This window comes from Crocodylus siamensis, chromosome 2, assembly GCF_052110815.1.
Source record: "Crocodylus siamensis isolate JL-2025a chromosome 2, ASM5211081v1, whole genome shotgun sequence".
In the NCBI taxonomy this organism is placed as follows: Eukaryota; Metazoa; Chordata; order Crocodylia; family Crocodylidae; genus Crocodylus; species Crocodylus siamensis.
Window position 1 is genome coordinate 197,967,472 of NC_143396.1, and position 22,573 is coordinate 197,990,044.

Here is a 22,573-nt window from a genome sequence, read left to right on the forward strand (position 1 = left end):
TGCCCATGATGACCACAGTACACAAGGCATTGATGAATCTCCCAGTTAGATATAAGTACTGTGACAAAGTGCTTAAAATCAAAGAATTTCCTCCTCCTCTTAAGATTTCCGCTAGAAAAATATTTACTTCCAATTATTTAATGTACTGTATGCATGCACTCAGTAATAACACATGGAGTTTGGGCTTTCTTCTAATTGTTCTCTCTCATGTGAAATGAAGTAGGGGTCTGAGACTCAGGCTGTAACAGATTTGAATGAAGCTGTAATGAACTTTGAGACTTACACTAATTTCTCCATTGAATCTTCCATATTCTTGTGTTAAATAAATTATGAAGAAATCAAGAAGATTCATATAATGCAAAACATGGTTTCAACTGACAGTTCTTGGTGTGCATCATGTTTGCTCTTCAGAAAGAAATTGGAAATTATCTCTTTCATAATCTGCAAAACCAGGCTGCTATCAGTAAGGAATAAGATCTCAGTTCAAAGTAGCAGTTTGTGAAATGCACTGGTGTATCAGTAGTTCCATTTGGTTCCAAGCTACCAGAGTGAGTCTCCAAATCCTTCTGAGACATGTGATGTCATCCTTACTCATGTTGAACAGTGCCTTCTGACCTGAGGACAAAGATAATAGAACTAGGTTATTCATGATAAGCACATAATATTGCTGGTGTGTTTTAAGAAATTGGGATTATGGTTCCTTCTTTCTAGGATATCTTTCTGAGCATTCCGTGGGTCAGTTCTGATGGCAATTAGTAACATGATCAAGGTTTTGCCTCTGCATATACAGTTGTGGCAGAGTATGACTTGGAATAATGGGATGAAGTAAAATGATGTAGGGAAAAACTTCATGAGAATTAAATTCAAGACTAGAATATGTAGCTGTTTGGTGACAGTCCCATACATGGAGACATGTCAGAAGAGAACAGGCTGGGAGAAACATTCCTAAGGGGATGTTGATTCCTTTTATCAAAATAATTTTTACTTCCTTTTGAGGTATAGCATTGGCCCTTTTCAGGAAAGAAGTGATTGGTGCTAGTCTTTGCCAAAACCCCACAAGCTTTCAGAATGAGGAAAGCCATGACTATCATGTCATTTGTGAAAAACTGAAGCATTTTCTTTTTTTGTTGGTTGGATGCGCTGAACTGTCCAAGCAAAGATGTGAGGCCAGAGTTTTACATATTTCACTCTGAAGAAAACAAATTAAGCGAGAGTACTGGCTTGCTTTTAAGAAAGCTATTTGTGACAGCTGGTCTGGTTGCCATGCTGAGGCTCTATCCTGAATGGTTGGATTAAAAGCTATTATTGGGATAACCATTAGGGATCCTGGGGGAAGATGCCTCCAAAAAGAGAAGGTGAAAAAAATACACAATGGGAGTCACCCTAGCAGAGGTTTAGTGGGCATGTACCATAGGGCTGCTTGGGGTTTTTTGTGTTAATGCTGTTGATGAAAGAGGTAGTTGTCATCAGGATCTGAAACCAGAGTCTGAAGCATCAAAGCACAGACCTCTACCACCATGAGTTAAACCAGGGGTTTAAAACTTATGGTCTATGGGCCAGATTCAGGCCATGGAGGTGGGTCATCTGGCCTGTGGAGCTTTTTGTGGGTTGAACCATTCACATCCATAAGCCAAATTTGGCCTGTGGGATTGATTGCCATGGTTGCTGAAACCCTTGCAATAGTGGCATGAATCCCTGCTGTTTTGCCATGGCTCCGGAATACAAGGAGTTAGTGTTGTCCACTCCCCCCACTTCTTCTTGCTACTGAAATCACACTTTTTGGTTGCTTCTGGTGACTAAGATTGGTAGCAGAGAAAAAAGGGGAGGGGGAGGGTGGCAGTGGTGTTAACTCCTTGTTTTCTAGCCCTGAGGATTCACTTAGACCACCAGCAGCCTGGATCTGGCTTGTGGGGCCCAATTAATTTGATGCTTCCGAGTTAAACAAGTACTTCTAGGAGGGATTAGCAGCAACAGGCTTCTAGCTGTCACGTGAACAAACAATCAAAGAAGAACATAACCACCATACTTCACAAGTGTTATATACTCTTAATATCTCCCTCCTTCCTCTTCTTTTGGCCAAATTAATGAAATTGTTTCCATACCTCAATTCCACTGTTTGCTATTGTAAGCCATTGATGTCTGGGATTTCATAAAATCTGACTCAGTGCAAGGACTTATGGTTGAAATGGAAAAAAATGAACCCACTGAAAGAAAGAAGTCTGGGGCCTCAATGGCCCCTGATAACAATGACAGAGATGCATTTGTTCTGGGCTTTCTGTCTTGCTTGTAACTTTTCATATGTATACCTCGTTACCCAAGTCAGTCTTGATGGGATCCACAGCTGCCATTCTAGTTACAGTGTAAAATTTAAGCTCCTATCACTCCTAATATATTAAATACTAATTCAGAGCTGAAAGCTTCAGCATTATTTTGACAATAAGATGCTCAAAGGAGAAAATCCAGTGATATGTCTAACTTTCTGTTAAAAGCATTCTAGTATTTTGAAGAACACCTAAATAGATTAATAAAATTTCTGTGGGGAAGACCTCAAAACACTACTTTAAATGTTGTCATGATGCTGCGTGGGGAATCTTGACGATTTACAGCTGTTGGGGATCTGTCCCTTTGGGTTTAACCTCAGTTGGTTTTACAAAGGGTTAAATTACAGTGCATCTTACAGGCTGATACGTGGGCTAAATAGTTGGGAGACTGATTTGTAATCTTTATTTATGAGTTCATGACTGCTATTTTTATAAATGTAATCACTTTCTTGGTACTATCTGGTAATATCTGAGTCATGAGGTGCTGACAAAAATCCAACACACTTAATGTGAAACTCAAAGCATTTTGCTCATTCCAAAAGATATTAGCAATATCCAGCTCTGCATTTAACTGACAAATAACATGCACATATGCACCTAAGACAGTTCTACTCCTATGCTTCTCTCCTTAATATTTTTCATGGAAATACATCAGCATTTACACTATGGCAGGAATCCTTTTCTATTTTCTTCAGGACAGCATTATTGGGCACTAATAGGTGCAAAAAGTGGTAATTCTGAGCTGACCCAAGCTGAGGAGGCAGAACCTTCCTTCAGTTTGTTGCATTTCAACCTGGATCTCTTGACAACAAAATTAAAGCCTAAATATTTTATCACCACATGAAGAAAAAGAACCTCTCGCTTGGAGTAGTGCACTGAAATATTTAACCCAATGCATTATTCCCCTCTTTATTTGCAGCCATGCAACAGGATATGAAAATGAGAACCACACTGCGCCTATGTTATATAGCTGTGGGGCCCAATACAGAATACACACCCATGGAGTTTTTAGAGGAATACAAGTGAGTATATTAGAACATTGTAGAGGAAGAAACAAACTTACCGATCGTTTATAAGGTGTTATCCAGTAATGTATCAACTAATGGGTTAGTGCTGATGATTCTTTTGCTAATTTTATAGTACTCTGTGTCTAAGAAAGCACAGAAGGTGACTTTTGATTTAATTGAAGGATCATATAAAATCTGCTTTTTACACAGTTGTTGTATGAAAACTCATGCATTTCTCCTTCTAAAATATACCCCTTGAGCCTTAGTCTTCACTGAATTTAGGATTGTCAAAAATTGGAGGCCCCTTTTGTTACTTGAAAGTTAGGTATACGGTAACTTTGGCCATCTATGGATTCTGCAGCTTGGAATTGTGTATGTAGTTCAGTTGACACCTGGTCAGTTTTGAAACTCTGAATTTGTGAAACTAACAATTTGAATATAATTTCTTGAAAACAAAAATAAAATAAATTATCACTTCTCAATAGTTAAATAACTATTAAACATTTGAAAGTATCATGAAGTAGCTGATTCTGTGGGAATTCTGAGGGAATTTAGCATGGGGAATTGTCTATATTTTACCTTTGCATAATTTCATTGCTGTATATAAACTAGATGAAGAGATGCTAATGCTATTCTTTCCTAATGGAAAAGACAAGTAATCATGATTGTATCGTATGTTAAGTGATCTACATGTGTTGAAGTCAGTCTGAGTGTTGTCATTGAATACAATAGGATCAGGCTTGTGGATATACATACTTTTGTCAGTGATAGCACACAGCATTGATGTTTCTGTTGTTGTAGGATGTCCGGCGAGTGCCAGGAGTAGCTCCAACTATTGTCCGATCAGCAAGTGAGACAAATGAAAAACGTCCCTTCATGTGTGCATACCCTGGCTGTAATAAGCGATACTTTAAGTTATCTCATTTACAGATGCACAGCAGAAAGCACACTGGTAAGTGTACTCATTGACTATTTTAAGCAAGAAGCTACCTATGCAGGTTCAGAAGGATGTTTTAAAGACAACATGGGGTACAGAAGGCCACCCTTATATACCTGTGCAGGGGGAAACTCATGTGACAGGTTCTATCACTTAAGTAGTACCTTCCCCAGAATAGTCGCTGTGGATCTACAGAGGAGCAGAAGTGAAAGGAATGGTGCTGGGAACAGCCATATCATTTGCCCACCTCCTCCAGCACTGTGGCATATGAACGACTTCAGAACCATTGCTACTTCCATCAGGAGGGTGAAGCCGGCTCCCATATTAAAATCATTCAGAAGAAATTCCTTCAAAGGGAGCCTCAGAGTTTTCTGTTTCTTCCCCACCCCCTTTATCTTTTCTTGGGAAGAACTGAGCATACCCAAAGAAATGTTGCTCATTACTGTGGGCTCACTGAGCATGCCTTAAGTAGTTCTTTATGAAGCCAGTACTATATATTATAGGAGCGGGATTCCATGTTTTTTTTTTATACCCCCAATGCTTCTTGAATTCAGTACAGGCTTTGGGAGCTCAGGAACTGCAAATTAAGCTGTAAGGGGTGGACAGCTAATGTACAGCTAATCCCTGGAAAAACTGTAAGCTGAATGAATTTTTATTTCACAGATTTATATTTTAAAGGAAATATATTATTCATTTTTTTCCTGGTTGTATACATTTGATTTAGAGTAAAATTGGCTGGGCTGTTCATAGAAATCAATGGGTAAAATGTTCAGTTAATACAATGAAGTATGAAAATAATGGAATACCATAAGTATTGTCTAATTTACCTGTACACAGCAATTAAAAAGAGGTTAAGGATAATTACTCATGTGCATTTTTAACTTCATAATGTACAATATTGCACGGGGCACAGTTTGGAGTGTTTGGCTGGATTTCCTCAATGTTGCTGAAGAGTATAGATTAAAGATACCTCAGACTGCAGCTACAATTTAAACTCTATACAAATATCACTCTATTCTCCATAAACAACTTTGAAATACAGTTTTGGAGACACTTAGTGGCCTCTCACAGCTATTTATAGCAACATTTTTCTTGGAAAAAAGTCTAAACAATTTTGAATTGTTTTCATAATCACCCTTTTTTCCTTCACTCTTAAGCTGATTTACTCTGAATCTTGATTAATATGATCTTAAATATGATCTTAAATTTTTGTTTTATTACATGCAGTGGCTTGCTTTTCCTGTATTATTTCTGGATGTATAACAAGATTTTTAGGTTACTCCTAAATCTTTTTAATTTTAACTGCAAAAGATATCTATGATTATACCACACATTATTTGGGGGCTGATCAATGGCATGGAGCAACAGAAGCCTCAGCAACTTCCAGATTTTGGTACTGTAGCTGGCCAGTTGCTTCCAAGTTATCTGACTCTCTTCTAAAGTGACCTGGAGAGATGAAAAGGAGAGAAGGCACATACTCATGTAAATAAGTTTGCTACCCTCTATACTTAGAAAACTTTGAAAAATATTACTTCAAAATGACCTTTTTTAGAGGTGACCCCAGAGTTTAAGATATTTGAACCCCAAACCTGGCTCTGAACTTCACAAGTTATTTCATATTCAGTAGTTTTTGAGGATTGGATGTGAACTTTTTGGTTGGATCCTATATCTGGTTTCTTTGTAACTTTAACTTTGTTTCTTGCATTCTAGTCCCATCGTTGGATAGACTTTTTATGGAAAGATGGACTGCTCTTAGCAAACACTGGAAACACTTTTTTCTTTTTTTCTGGGAGTGAGGGGGAGATCCTGTTTGAATCAGTTATAAAAAGTATTACTTCCTGGGAACAACATTTTCTGGGTTACAGCTTTTCTATTATTCTTGTCTTTCTCTAGCCTACTTGCTCTTTTTATGTGTGAGCTTCTCAGGGAGACCTAGAAGGGATCATATTGACCCCAATGTGACTAGGACGGAACTAGCAGGGTTGGGGTGTTGTAGTTGTGATGGTCTTGGAGATGAATGAGAGGCAAGGGGTTTTTTTGTGCTGTAAGATGGGGGGCACCTAACTGACCACAGCTCTCATAAACATCTCTCTTTGCTTGTTTGCTGCTAGATCACTAACACCTGAGCAATGTAATTCTAGATTCTATACTATATATACCAGCTGGTTTGGATGGAGTCAGCATAAGTCTTTTAGGAAGGAAATAGTCCTCCTTTTTTCCGTGCCCACATCCTTTTTCTTCTAGGCAGTAATCTGGCTAGTTGCATTAAAGTTTGATCATTTGCAAGGGTCAGTCACCAGATAAATGAATTTTGGTTGTGTCAGCTTTCTTATTCTATGGCCAGCATACTTTTTTTTTTTTTCTGTTTGTGGTGTAATGAGGTCTCTGAATACACTCATGCAGTTGGAAGCCCTTGCATCCTTCTTCATATAGTAATAGATCAGGTTTTGCCATAGCAGATACTTGATTTAAAACAAGATTTAAAACTGATTTAAAATGGCTAATTCTGTTACAAAGTAATTTTGGCTCTTCATTTTTTTCCCATCACCCACATATTTCCCAGAGACTGACTTATTAGATCATCTGCTTCTTTCCTGATGATAACTGCTGTATTGCAAAATCGAGTAGAGCTCTGAAGCACAGAACTGGAACCTGCAATCAGTTTTTACCAATGTTTCAACATAGCTTTGGCTGAAAATATGTTGACATTATGTACCTTCAAAGATTGCTTATCCATTGTTAACAATGTAATTATTGAAACATATATAACGAAAAAAACATGCTTTTTATCTTGAAATATTCTATGATAGTAGACTAGGCTTCTCGAGGAAATGCAAACATAAATATACATTTTAATACAGAAAATAATCTAGTAGGTTTAATGAAGCTGGCTTCCTGGATACAGTTTGAGATTGATAAGTGAAAGACTCTGGCATTGAAAAACATTTTCTTTATGCTTTCATAAACTTGATTTATAGGGGAAATGTTCCCATTTTTACGACTGGCCACTTTTCTGGTGATTTTTCTTGGCAGAGCTATGAATTTATTCTGAGTAGAAACTGTTCATCTATAGGGAAAATAGTGCATCAGCCGTTTTGTCTATGAAACCTACTTTTCATCCAAAAAAGGAAGATGAAAGCAGTAATCACTGGAGATTTTGTAGTAACACGCTGGAGAAATATGTGCAACCATGTTTCCATCAAGTATCTATCCTCAATGAAGGATGAGAATCTGCAACTAATCGAGTTCATTGTTTCAGCTCTGGGGCTTCACCTTTTAGTGTTAAAGGTCCAGATGTATGATGTCTAAATGTTTTTGACTTTTATTTCATTACATTTGAAGTGCAATAATATGTGAATGTTGGTGAGATCTTGCACCGTGACTGTATCCTGGTTATACACCACTGCTAGAGCCCTTTAACTATGGTATCTGTCTCCTTGATTTTCCTCCTGTGCCTCCTTTCATTCATTTAGGTGTTTATACGGCCTATATTAATATGTTTATATGGCCTATATATTGTTGTGATATCTAAGCACCTCATTGTCCTTAATTAACTTTATTTAAAGAACACTTCTAAGAGATGAAGCACTATTATTCCTATTTAACAGAGGGATAATGTAGGGTGGATGAAGTGGCTTGTCCAAGGTGACATGAGATATGTTCTTGAGCTAGGAATGGAATCTCAGGCACCTATACATGAGCAGTGAGGCTGTTTCAATGTGCTGTAATTACAGTGTGTCGGAGCAGGCTCAATTAATCGAGTCTGCTGGAACGTGGTAATTCTTTTGCTCCAGCAGACTCCAGCGTTCACGTATCAGTGTCACCACACTTAAAAATAGTGCTTTAACTGAAATTTGTCAAATGAGCTTTAGTTAAAGCGACCATGCCGCTATTCTATTCAATATATACTTAAACTTCTTCTGCAGTTAATTTGCAATTGAGACACAATAATCCTGTCACTACGTTATGTTTCACAGACATTCCCCCTCTTAACTCTGCCACATGACTAAATCCCTTGGAAGTAAATGGTTTCTGAGAAGCAGGCATTCCCATGGGAGTCTTTGTGGTCAAAGTGTAGGGAATCATTTTAAACACTTGTGGAAAATATCATCCTGTACATTAATAATTTCAGATAACAGACATATAAATAGCCCATGTTTAGGCTTAAGAGTCAATACACTCCTTTGGGTAACTGTCACAGGAAGTTATAAAGTTCTCTTTACAGATATTTGATAATTATGATTAAAATCTTGAAGTTAGCTACACTAATGTAAATCTGGAATTTTCCATTAATGTACTTGATTACATGATTTGCAAAAATGTTACTGAGATCAGAATGAGCGTAATCCCAGAATACTTAAAATTAAAATCATAATTTTCACCAGCATCTCAAAACTACTGCTTTATACATTACTGAGCTGTACAAACAGATATGTAATGTAGCGCATTTTAAATGGGCAAAAATAGGCTAAAAAGGCCAATATTTTTCAAAGTAAAAGTCATTGAAACCCTTACGTCTTCCTATTTTTCCTAATTTTCCCTAATAATTGCAACTAAAAATGCTCATTAAAAGGTTCAGTTTGCTTTCGCAGACCACATATTAGATGAACACAGCATCTCATGAGGTATACATTGCTAGTGTACCATGTAAGGTACAACATTCATGTAACATAATGCTTTTTCTCTGCTCATTTTCCTAAAGTAATGTAATGAATACTGAATCTTGAATTTTGGGTGATTGTATGCTAGATTTGATGATTTAGAGAAAAGTGTCTTTTCTGCTCTGTATAGATATTGAAGAGGTCTATTCTTGTTTACATTAAGGTCCTTTTACATGACTTTGGAAGTGCAAAAGGAGTTTAAAGTGAGAGTTAATGTCATTTATATGGATTCAGGCCCCTCTTGAATGTCAGAGTGATAAAGGGGACTAAGTGTAAATGTGAAGCAGACCTTAGAGATTCTTTATCCCTTTCTGAAAGAATACATGGCTTAGCTCTTCTATGTTGATCAGATTGTCCCTCCCTCTGCTACTGAACCAACTTCTTTGCATTCCTTTCCCCTGAAATGGATGCATTTCTATAGTATTTGTATGTTAATATGCCTGATAAAGCCCTTTATAATGAAAGGAACTGTACAAATTTGAGACACTCTTTTTAATATTTGTGAGTATATTTTGTGCCAGACAGACTGATTTCTAGGATCCTGAGTGCAGTTGTATGTGGGGGAACAGTTTACTCAATTTTTTGAATAAGGGCCTTTGAAAGAATTAATAGACTTGGGTGAAGGATTTGTACATTTGCATATGCAATACAAAGTGCTACTTTTCATGGTGATCTGTGGTTTTTGGGTAGAAATGTACTTTATTCTAGGATTAAATATTGGTAGTTTTTACACAGTTAAATTTACTGATCTTACAAATGTCATGCGTTTGGACTTCTTCCTTCAAATTCAATTTAGAGCAAACTGCAAGTTGTCTCTGTGCAAATTATTTTCTTCTAGAAAATGCTGAAATTGTTCTGATGATCTTCAGGAATAAAAAAGACATATTTTCTATTTTTATTATAAAATGTTTTGCTGTGAAAATGCACTTTTTATTCAGCTCTGTGAAGTCTCTTCCATTTGAATCTATTCACTTCTTTCTGCAACAAACTGATTCAAGGTCAAATTCTTCAGATCTGAAAGTCAGGCCAGACCCATTTATTTCAATAAGACTGTGTTGATTCATTATATTGATAATCTGGCCCTTTAAATATAGACTGTAAGAAAAAACACCTAGCTTTTTAGTGAAGTAACTACTATCTATTCCAATAAATTCCACTGAAACACCCAATTTAAGTATATCTTTCAAATGCTGCCTTTATCTTCTTCAGGTGAAAAACCATACCAGTGTGACTTTAAGGACTGTGAGAGAAGATTTTCCCGTTCAGACCAACTCAAACGACACCAAAGACGACACACAGGTATGGCTGCCAATCTCTCTTTAAAGTTTTTCTGAATGTTCAAATTCCCATTTGAGAAAAGTTATTTCTAGTTGCCAGGAGGGAACGAGGGGAGAGAGGGAAGGTGTGGGGAGAGAGGGGAGAGAAGGAAGAGGGAGAGGAAAGAGGGAGGAGGGGGAAGAAAACAATTTTTCCAGCATTTCAGATTCACAATTTTGTGCTTGAGTAACTAAGCCTTTGGAATTTGCAAACTTTTATTAAAACTCCCAAATGAAACATTTTGCTCTTTACCCCAGTGTGGGGTGGATAATAAACTCTTTTTTTTCCCTAACAATGAATGACTATATAAAAAAATAGCACCTAATAGTAATCTGACAAAGGTATTAATAATCTGGTGGTGTTTATGGTTAAATATGTAAGGGAAAAACTACAGCCTCGAAAGGCTGTGGAGTCACTGTGCACTTGCAGAAAAGAGGAAAAAATATGAAAAGATCTTATAAATATATGCCATGCTCATACACTTAACCGAGCACTACTCTGCATCCAGGGTCCAGTTCAGCAAATTATTTAAGCAATACTTAAGTGCTTAAATAATTTAGCAGTGTACAGTAGAAAGGAAAGAAAGGACAGAAGTGTGGCTAGTTGGTCTGAATTACTGGGTACCACCATCCAAAAACTCTGGGCAGAAAATAGACAAATTGAAGAATGCAATAGTAATCACAAATGTTCTGTCCTATCTAGAGTTTGACAATTTTTTTCAGTGAATGAATAGTTGATAAGAGTTCAGTTTTGCAGCAGCCAATGCTATTTTCGAATTCAACCTACAGTTCAGCAAATACCTTTGGCTCAAGAAAGTATGAAGAAAACACAGTTCATTTCAACATTTCCTTAATGGATTGCTTCAATTGTTTGAGCTAGATTCATAAAAGGATGTAGGCCCTAATTATGAAACTGCAGAGACAGAGGTGACAGTGGTCTCTTTATAGCTAGTAGCTTAGTGGTCAGGGCACTCAACCTGGAATGTGGGAACTAGGGTACAAAGTCAATCCTTTGCCTGATTTGAAGCAAGTATTTGAACTAGATCTTCACGCAAGAGATTGAAAGAGCCATACCTCAGGAAGAGGAGACAGTTGATTTCCCAGTTTCTACATTCTGAGATGTGGGAAACAAGTTCAAATTCATGTTCTTTATCACTGGGGAGATTTGAACCCAGGCCTTTCATGTAAACATCCTAGCTATTCAGTGAATGGGTGGGCGCAAACATTTCCTGCCTGAAACAAAATGTTTTCCTTTGATCGAAAAATCGAAACATTTTTGTTTCAGGTTGATTTTTTTTCACCAGTTTTACAGAACTGGATCTTTAATCCTAACTCTGGATTAAGGAATCTTGCAACCCATACAATCATAGAATAATTAAAATTTAAATAAAATAATTAAAATTTAAATTTGAGTTGGAATGGACCTCTGGAAGTCATCTAGTCCAACCCCCTGACCAAAGCAGGATCATCTCAACTATATCATCTCAGTCAAGGCTTTGTCTAGCCAGGTCTTAAAAATCTCCAAGAATGGAGATTCCACCAGCCTTCTGGGTAACCTATTCCAGTGCTTCACTACCCTCCTAGTGAGAAAGTTTTTCCTAATATCCAATGTAAACTTCCATTGTGGCACCTTGTGACCATTGTTCCTTGTTCTGTCATCTGCCACTACTGACAGCAGTCTAGCTCCATCCTCTTTGGAAGCATGTTTCAGGTAGTTGAAGGCTGCTGTTAACCTCCCACTCAGTCTTCTCTTCTCCAGACTAAATAAGCTCAGTTCCTTCAGCCTCTCCTCATAAGTGATGTGCCCCAGTCCCCTATTCATTTTTGTTGCCCTCTACTGGACTATCTTCAATTTGTCTACATCCTTTCTGTAGTGGGGGGGCCCAAAACTGGACACCCTGATGTGATCTCACCAGTGCTGAATAGAATGGAATAATTACTTTGCTCAATTTGCTTGCTGTGCTTCTGCTAAAGCATCCCAGTATGCCGTTAGCCTTCTTGGCAACAAGGGCACACTGTAGGCGCATACTCAGCTTACTGTCCACTGTAACCCGCAGGTCCCAGTTGGTCCCTAGCCTGTACCAGTGCATGGATTTGTTCCATCTTAAGTGCAGAACTTTGCAATTGTCCTTATTGAAGCTTATGAGATTTCTTCTGGTCCAATCCTTTAATTTGTCGAGGTCTCTCTGAGTCCTAGCCCTACCTTCCAGCATATCTACCACTCTCCAAATACTATCCATGTTCTTCATGAGAAATCCACCTAGGGGTTTGTCCTATCTAAGGAATGCTACTTGACCCTTAAGAGGAAATGGTGAAAGTTCTGTGAACTTGACCTGCTTGAACCTGAGATTATCGGACTGTCTTGGATTCAAACATGAAAGCAAGCAGTTTCCTGAAAAAAGTTCTTTGGGTTCTGCAAACTGTTAATCAACATGAACAATGATTGGCTTTTTTTGTGACATGGAAGGACATTTTAAAAACTTACTTGTTTGGCTTCACTTCTTTTTTTTTTTAAATTAACTTTTGATAGTTGCTTGGTAGGTCTCTAAATTGAGCAAAACCTTAGGTATATCGTTTAATAAAACTTGTCAAGTGGATTAAAGAAACCTAAACCTCTGTTTTTACTGTAGTGAGTCCAAATACATAAAAATTTAGGTAGAACAGAAAGGTAGAACACAAATCCAGGAATCCTATTATACATGCGCTCTAATGCACAGTAGCCTACTTTACTAATATGCATTAAAGCATCAGGTAAAAAACCATGTGATTCTGATAATGCATAGTAAGATAGGTTACTGCTCATTAAGTATCACTTAAAAAACATGCACATTTGTTACTGTGCATGAGGGCAGCCTAACATGCATTTATTTAGTACTTTACATTGAAGGTACTAAATTTAATGTGTATTAGGAAAAGTGCTTTAATGCACATGTAGACATGCCCAAAGAGTACCAAATCACAAGAACCAAAATTCTGTCTTGCAGACCTCTCCTTCTTTCTTGGTAAGTTACTACTTGCTTCAACTATGTGCAGTGCAGGCATTTTCTACCCAAAAGTGTTACAGGTAATTGGTCTATGTGGAAGATAAGGTATGAAAGTTTAAGTTTTGTGGCAGCCTGATTAATGACCTTTGAGATGTGTAGGCATGTAGCTGGGAAGAAGCAGTTACTATTAAAAAAAATTCCAGTGTTTTGCAAATTCATAAATAACTGATCTCCCCCACCCCTTCTCAAAGGTGTTGGCATATGGGAATAGACTTCTTTTATCTGTTTAGGTGTGAAACCCTTCCAGTGTAAAACCTGTCAGAGAAAGTTCTCTAGGTCTGATCATCTGAAGACTCACACCAGGACTCATACAGGTAAAACAAGTGCGTAAACTTTTCTTCACATTTATATTTCATTATTTACTTAAGCTAAGTCACTTTTACTATAATTAAAATGTTGAGACATTGTCTTTTAACTATCTGTGAATTTTCAAAAACACATGACTTAGACATACCACTGAAGTGATTTAGGAGCCTATATTACATTCACTTTGAGACTTGGGCTCTTAAATCTCAAAAGTCATATTTCAAAATGATACATAGGCTCTTTAGTGCATATCTGTACTGTGCCAGGCAGCTCCATGTCTGCTACATGCTGCATTGTTACTGGGAATGTGACTATGCTGCTTCGGTTCAGGAGAAAGCACACATGGAGCAGCAGAGCATGTTTTAGCGCAGCTCTAGGTGGCAGAGGAAGTGAGAAGTAGAGACATGGCCTGAGTCATTAAGTTCTTTAAGAATTTCACCACTGGTTACTCCATATTTTAGGAAACATTGACTTGGCAAAATATATTTTGCTAGCCTTTGTGCAAAATACTTTTGTGGGTCTAGTCCACAAGTATCTAGATTGTGTGAACTACTGGTGCTACAGTCATTGATTACAAAGGTGCCTTTTTGTAATAGCCTGAGCAGAGGGGTAGAGTCTAAATTATCCTCTGGCACCTCCAGGTTTGTGTTAAGGCCTAATGTGAAGCAGCCTGATAATGCTTACACTGTATGTATATTGTGATCTGTCCTTAAGATGAAGAGTGGTTATCTGGTTCAATCCTCTGCACAAATCCAGGAATGCTACTCATAAGAGGCACCTAAAATTTTCACACACAGAACAAAATACTTGCCAAAAGTGTCAAGGAACTTATGAAGAAATATAAGGATGAGATTAATGTATACTAGGGCCGTGCAAAGCTTCAGTTGCTAATTCAATTCAGCGGAGATTTGGCCCTATTCGGTGGCCAAATCTCCGAATTCAAATCAAATCAGGAGACTAATCTCTATGAATCTAATCAGAACCCTCCAAATTGATTTGGAGTGTTTTGTAAAGATTTGGTGATTTGGACACAGACACAGCTTTAAATGTTTTTTGTATGTACCTCAAGGTACCAGGCAGCTCGTGAATGTTGCAGTGGTGGGGTGGATGGGGCGTCCTACAGGAGCACAGGGGGTCCCCAGCATACTCAGCAGCAGACCTGGAAGTAGACCAGAAGCACTTGTGGGTGTGCCAGGGAGCGTGCAGAACATTTTGCAAAAAATAGTTACCCCTTTAGAGTTCAATATTACTAGATACCTTAGTCCTACTCATAGTAGGATATCTTTTTAATCTTTCTCCATGTTGCTATAAGGGCATTTAATTAGTTGTACTCTCCTAGCCAAGATGATGACGATGATGTTTTCTTGTCCCTATTGCAAGATATGTGTATTTAAGACTTAAAAAAAATAGATACAAATTTACAGTAAGCAGAAAGATTCACCTGCAGAATACTGGCACTTTCCAGGTGCCATTCACATAGATTCTTAAGATACTGAAGTTTTTAATATCCACTGTCTGCAAATGGTAAAGGGTATAATTGTAACCTGGGGTATACATACAGTCACAGGCCAGACTGGGCCTGAAATCAGGGATGGCAGTACTATGAAAGAAGGCCATTCTTTACTCAAGATAACTAACAATGATAATAGCCTATTGAAGATAAAGGAGGTTGTGATTTCTATAAATCAAGGCAAGCTCTGATATCTCTTAGTCTTTAACTTGATCTACTAAGCCACGTGAAACCTACAGCTTCCTTGCCCCCATTAGGATTTTACCTCATGTTAGCTAACCCTGGTTCACAAGTCATCTTCTTTTTCTACTGCAGATAAAGCTGCAAGCTCTGGGCTGTACCTGGTTCAAGTGACTACATTACAGTCAAAGGTTGACCAGAGCCTGCATTGACATATCTGGGCTAGCTTTAAACTGGCTGCACAAGTTCTGGTAGCAATGCAGCCTTGGCAGAATAAGGCTCAGTGCATGCTTGCCACCTGAGTATATATACCTGTGTTTCTGGGCAAGCTTTGGAGCCAATACTGAACTTCATGTTGCTGTTGGTATCCAAGCTATTTAGTTTAAAGTTAGAGTTTTAACTGCAATGTTACCATACCCTGAGGATCATGTGACTTAGGCACCAGCCAGAATGGGAGGAGGGAAAGGGTAGTTTTTAACATCCTACAGGCCCAGGTTGCCCTGTGGCAATGACTTCACTGCCAACAAAAATGAAGTGTCTTATAGCTAGAAAATTAGCTCAAGACAGCTAGCTTGATGTAAAAATCTCAGTGGAGGTGAAGCATCTATAGGATAACAATATTTCCTGAGTCTCAAAATGGGGTACTCTATTGTACGTGAGCTTTCCGGCATGCTTATCTGTCTCTGAGCTCTGGTCTCAGGTAAGCATACCAGAGAGAGCGTGGGTGACCTGAGAGCAGGGGAGAGGTATGGGACATTAAAGAGTAGAAGAAAGTGGAGGCATAGAGCATGGTGGGATGCAGGAAGACCAGCTACATTTCTGACTAGTAACACTGAGATAAAAAATTACAGTGCCCTGCTTCCATGAAGACTTTACAGTGGGATAGCTAACTTGAGGTAACTGCTTACTGAAAAAAAGAATACCATACACCTTTCTGGCAGGGAAGACATAGTCTGTGACATCTGCACTAGAGAGTAAGGGTTTGGGCTTTTAATCCCCTGCATGAGATATGGGTCACACTAGGGCTGTTAGTCTTTCTCCAAAGTGGTCAAACAGGCAAAGTGCATTTGTACTGTCTTCATGGTATTTGGACAACTTACCTACTGCAAAGAGACAGTAACTTGCACCCAATATAGCACAGTTGCTACTCCACGTATCAAGCAGAAAACCAGATTTGTTTTAGGTGCAGTACAACTCCCTGGTGCCTTAATTTGGGGATAGCAGCAAACTCACAATTTCACCTATAATTGGCAGTTTACATCAATCAGTATTACTGAAAAGAGACAGCATAAACCCACTCTTAAAATTTTATGATTTCTCAATTCTATCCCAGACTTTTTTTATATACTTGTAAAATAATCAGAGCTTTAAAAATCATTTAGTTAAGAGAACAAGACTGTTTTTAATATACCTTTATGTATCTCTTTATTGCTCAACATTTTGCAAAAAATAATTCCATGAAAACAAAGTCCCAACTCCCCTGAGCTTGGATATAACAGTTGTGCAATGAGATGTCCACAATGCGTGCCACAGCAGGTGAGCAATATAGGGGAGGTAGTGATAGTTTGAAAAGTTCATTCCAACCCTGTTGTGTATTGAATGTGGACCTGGAACCAGCACACATGAATCCAGGCTCCAGATTAAACCCTGTTTTAAAAAAATAAAATGAACACAAAATCTACATTAAAAGTCTCAGGATACAAATCTAGAAGAAAAACTAAGGATGTTTATACATGTGCTCTGGGAGGCAATGGAGGTGAGGGGTGATTTAATTAGAGCAGTTCCAAAAGCCCCTCTTATTAAAGCACCAGGACATTCAAACAGTCTGAGCCTGAACTGATTCAATCTTTGCAGGTTAGTTTAACCTGGCTAGGTTAAATCACCTTTTTAACTGCACAGACATCCCAGACATGCAGGCACATGCCTGCAGTGGCTCAGGCTAGAAACTAGGGGGCGCTACAGCAGCCCTCTCTTCCCTTGTAAAGCACTAAGGGGTGGAGAATGTGGCCAGGTCCTGGCAGGACACTCTGCTTAGCTCAGTAGGGAATTGATAAGTGTTTCTCACCCCCTAATTCAGTGTTTCTCACCCCATTAAGAAAACAACATAGGGACATTACCAGCTACCTGTTGATTTTACCTGTTGATTCAGCACAGACTGTAGCCAGGATGTGGTCTGCTAGCTAATACACAGACACCTGTCTGCAAGGCAGAGGGGAGGGGGGAATTCCTGCTTAGCAGGGAGTGGTGAGGGGGAGGGGGAGAGCGAACAGCTCTTCTTAAATGGCTTTTCCAAGGAAGGACATTAAGTTACCTGTTGATTAGCTCCAAAAAGCCTGTCTGCCTTAGTCATCTCCCACACCATGGACCGTAGCCAGCATGTGGTCTGTTTCTCAGGTATCTGCATAAGGCAGAGCGGAGGGGGGAATAATCCATGCTTAGCAGCAAGAAGCCAGACAGATGCTGTTGTGCCTGCAATTCTCTGCTGAGCTGCAGGCAGGGAACAGAGGGGAGGGGTGAGCCCTGCTGTGGAGCAGAGAGCACCACCCAGCCCACAGAGCATGCCAGGATACTGGGGATGTCTGGTTTACCTTAAACCAGCAAAGGGTCTGGGACAGACTTTGCATAAACCGGTTTGAGCCAAATCAGTTAAAGGTGACACTACATTCATCCAGATTTATCTCAAACCAGTTTCAGCCATTTTCAACTGATTTATGTGACTGAACATCTGTTCTGTTACAGATTTAAACTAGTTTCTGATTACTTAAACCGGTTTATGTGTGATGTCTGTCCCTAGCCCTGGACTGTCAAGTGTATCAGCATCCCCATGCTGAAAAATGGCAGTAGGGGCGCTTTAACTAAAGCTTATTCAATGAACTTTAGTTAAAGCTCCCTGTTGCCATTTTTCAGTGTGGGAAGGCTGGAGTCTGCTGGGGCATAGGAATTACCACCCTCCAGCAGACTTGATTAATTGAGTCTGCTCTGATAAGCTGTAATTATAGCGTATCAGAGCAGCCTCAATGTACATGTATAGGTGCCCCAAGTGTCAGAGTCTGTTCTAACATATGCTGCGTTTTGAGCTGGTGAGGACATTCCACCTTATGCCCCTCAGTTGCCAGAAGCACAGTCTGTTCCAGCACTTACATTCTGGGACACATCTAAATATTGATAGATGTGCAAAAAGATAATTTTTTTTATTTATGCACTGTTTGTTTTTTATTACTAATCTAATTTGGGGAATGTTAGAAAATAATGAACATCTTGGGACTCCAAAACTCCCCATTTTCCCCTAAGTGGAACATGTAAGATCCATTTAACTTGAACAACAATTGAAATTTTTTTGCTTTGGCTCACCAACCTTGAGACAAAGCTCTACAGACTTATTGATTTCCAGTGGCACTGGAATGGATTATTCCAGTGGGCAACGGATTAAGGCCTACATAACCACTGGTGTGTAAAGTGACTAAGGGCATATCTACAATGCAGAGTTTGTGTGGACATAGCTAAATTAGTTTTCAACTGGGGCAGTTTAGCAGTGATAGCACCCAGACAGAGCTCAGTTGCAGATGCTACATTCAGGAATTATAGATGGGGTTGTAATTTTTAAGAAATCTAGAAATAAAGGAAAAATGTGGTTGTACTTCAGTCCATATCTGTGCTAGTATAATTATGGGTTGTTTTGTTAACAGGTGAAAAACCATTCAGCTGTCGATGGCCCAGCTGTCAAAAAAAATTTGCCAGATCTGATGAATTAGTTCGTCATCACAACATGCACCAGAGGAACATGACTAAACTGCAGTTGGCCCTTTAGACAGTTCAAACAAATGAATAAATAAATGGGACTTTATGAACTACTGCAGACTTTTCAATCATCCTTGATCACATCTCTAGGAAAGCTACAGCTATCTTCATTACACATTTGAGACAAGTTAGCTAAACCGTAGGATTCTGTTCAGTTTTCTGACCTATGGATTTTTAAAAATGTCCTATTCAATAATGTTAAGTGGTTTTAATTTGTAACTTTGTTATGGAATTACCAAAACTGTTACAGTTTAAATATTAATATAAACTGTCGTTATTTTTGTATTTTTTCCCTCCAAAAAGTTCTGTTTTTATTTTTACTTGAACATTTCAGGTGCAAAGTACTGTGCCTTTTTTCAGTAATACTGTATGTTGGGTATGTATACATGTCAAAGCCAAACTTTGTGCTTGCTGCATTCGTACATATGCTGAGGTTTCTAAATATTAATACAACTATGCACATCCCCAAAAAACAAACAAATAAAAAACCAAACAAGAAGAAAAAGAAGAAAACACAAATGAGGAAAAATACCTGAGACATTTTAAATAAACTTTATACTTGTGCTGTCTAAAGGCAGGCTTTTAAGAGGTAAACTCTACTTTGACTTTCACAATCAACTTTAAAAAAATATATGTTTCTAGAGCAGCTAATGCCAGATTAACCTGTACCTTTCTGTACAGAAAAATGAGAATCTTACAATTAAGTTAACTTGCTTTTAACTTTGTCATTGACCCTCAGAAACTGTATTATCTGTGTCAAATACCTTTTTTGTACTGGTTTAAATTTATTCCACCATAAGAAGAAAGATCTCCTTCCATACAAGACTAATTCAATCATTGTAGACGTTTGGGATTTGTTTACAATGTAAAGCCACACTGGTTATGTGGCTAGCAAGCTGTATAAACTTAAAACCGAACTTTAAATGGGGCTGGTCCAGGATCTCCATTAACAGATTACTCTTAAGATAAGTAACTTAAAAAGACTCTTTGTCAAGTATATGTGAAAAAAGACATTATTAGTGTGAGGAAATATATTGTTTCAGGGTTTTGGGAGGAGGGGTTTATTATTTACTATTAATTGCTTGAAATTGTGTGTGTGTATATATATATATATATAAAAATATATATATATCTGATAATGTATTGCTCCTTAGACATCTACATTAGAAAGTGTATAAATATTAGATGCATCACTGTTCTGATGTTGTTGCTGTTACAAACCATTGATAACACTAAGAATGTAACCTGCATTTTTCACTGAGCTTTCAATTAAAGCCCATTCAAAGAGAAACAAATGAGAATCCAGCAGATGTCTTGTTTCATGGCTGGTATTACATTTCAAATGCCTTGTCCAATAGTATCCAGGGGTTTCTGTATATAAAGGTACCACCAGCACTGATGACCACTAGTTAACCTGTCCAGGTCTTGACCACAATTTATCCACCTCACTGGGGAATTGTACTGACAACAGAAAACAGTGTCATGTTTCATATTGTGTTATAAACCAGTTGCTTCAAGCTTTTTCTTTTACCAGACTGTAAAGTTTTCACTCACAACTTGTAAGTTATAACTAAATGAAATAATTCTGTAAGAAAAAATGCTAAAAAAGGAAATACCAGCTTTCTACAGAATGACACAGTAATAGTGAACATAGAGACATTTTAGATTAAGAGGCCATAGCTTGGATACCAAGTAAAACTTGATTTACAGCTGGGGTGGACTAAGTCAGCTCAGCAGGTTGAGAAGTACTCATTCTATTCTAGATGGTGAAGTGTGAAAAGGAAGATAAAAAACCCTCTGGTTTTGGTCATCCTGCTTGATTTATATTTTGTAAATAAATATGGCCTGATTTGCAATCCTCAGACTCAGATTGTGACCTTTTAACATTTTTGTATCTCTTCAAGGAAAAATAGATGATATGTCTTGCCAGATGATTGTTCTCTAATGTACTGCAACACAGCAAAACTCTTTGCTATGATGAGTTAATGTTTCTTTCTCAAACTGCAGCTGCATCCTCAAGAAAACTCAACAGTTAATTCTTCAAGTTCTCTTTTTCGCATGGGTATTGCATCATTGTTAATTACTGTTGGGGTACTGTGACTCATTTGTATCAGTCAGCTTTATCTTTTGCTGCCAAAAGACAGCATCTCTCTGGAGAAGCTCATAACAAGTGTGGCAAACATCAAATATTTGGAGTGAATGGTGTACATAAAACTCTGCAGAATTAAAAAATAAAACACCTCCACCTCTTGTCTTCCCAAATAATTCAGCTCTAGTAGGATTGCCCTCTGATTCACTCAGAAATGTTCTAGGACTACAGCACAGCCTGTTTTCCACTGTGCACCCAAAATAGAGGTCTGCCAGATATGTTTATACTATAAGCCAAAACATCCAACCTTTAGTTTTGCCTGCAAAGGTTAAACATAAATAAAACTATCTCTTTTGAAATATAACCAGAACTACAGTATAAGATGGCCCAGACTTTCAGTGCCCTGAAAACCACTAGGTTCACAGTTTTGCTCTTGTAGGACATTGTAAGCCAAATAATAATAAATGGTTACACAACTATAGTGGCAAAAAAATGAAGACCAAGTTTGTGTTTGTCTGAATATCTCTCACTTTTCTGCCACTTTTATGATGAAAGAACCTCGTAGTATAGAAATTCATGAAGATTACTCCATCCTTGCAGCATTCAGACTACAATGAGTATAGTTTTATTGTGGTTTTTAAGTCTAGTATTCTCTGGTTCGTTCTTCATGTCTTTTCCTTTCACTTCTTTTTTTTCAAAAGGTGATATCAGAAATGGAATATAGCTTTTGTTGAGGTGTTTTACTAATTGGATTGGACAGATACAGTGCACAGCCACTGTCTCTTTCAGCATGTAGTACCTTATCATGATTGGAGAAACTGGTTGGTGGGCTTATGTTCCTTGGGCCAAACCTCAATAAGATAGGTGATGGGGCCCTCATGTTGTTATATTTTACATATTTTGCATTAAGTTTCTGGAAAATGTTCAGTACTATGATTGATTGATCAAATCTTGTCTGTCACTACCTTCTGCTCTTAATCTGAAAACAGTGAATTTGACCATTTTTAGTGTGTCTTCCTGTTCCATAGCTTCAGTAGGTTTTAGGATAGAAGGACCATTGTACTGAGAAAGCCTGTCTGGAGTGTTTTTATACTTTTGCTGCCTTTTCACTTGTAAAACATAGGTTTGGAAAGGTCATCAAAGGTCATGTGGTCCAAACCCCTCTAGGAAAGCCACTCCCAAACTCCTAACATGTTCACAAAGAAGAGTAAAGAACCTGATTCCATTAATTTTTTATCTTGCTGGCTAAGTTTTAGGTATGATTTACATCAATTTTTTTCTGAAGAGAAAGTAAATGTGGTTTTTTTGGCCTGTTATGAAAACAAGTGGCTGAAAATGCCCAATATTTAATCCCACTATCCTATGTTTGGGTTGCAGGTTTACCTTCCCTCCCCCCAGTTTGCT

The 22,573-nt window shown here is 38.1% G+C and overlaps 1 protein-coding gene across 3 annotated transcripts in view; it reads left to right on the forward strand.

The window, feature by feature from the left end:
• The window catches only part of WT1 (WT1 transcription factor), a 45,679-nt gene extending 24,743 nt beyond the window's left edge, over nt 1-20,936 (forward strand). For 2 of the 3 annotated variants that reach the window (XM_090032792.1, XM_090032794.1), the window contains 5 exons: nt 3,241-3,343; nt 4,130-4,280; nt 10,136-10,225; nt 13,517-13,609; nt 18,969-20,936. In XM_090032792.1, coding sequence (XP_089888918.1) covers nt 3,241-3,343; nt 4,130-4,280; nt 10,136-10,225; nt 13,517-13,609; nt 18,969-19,090 — 559 coding nt within the window. In that variant the 3' untranslated portion in view covers nt 19,091-20,936. The remainder of the gene's footprint in view (nt 1-3,240; nt 3,344-4,129; nt 4,281-10,135; nt 10,226-13,516; nt 13,610-18,968) is intronic. The other variant, XM_090032793.1, reaches the window with a different exon arrangement.
• The last annotated feature ends 1,637 nt before the right edge of the window (nt 20,937-22,573 follow it).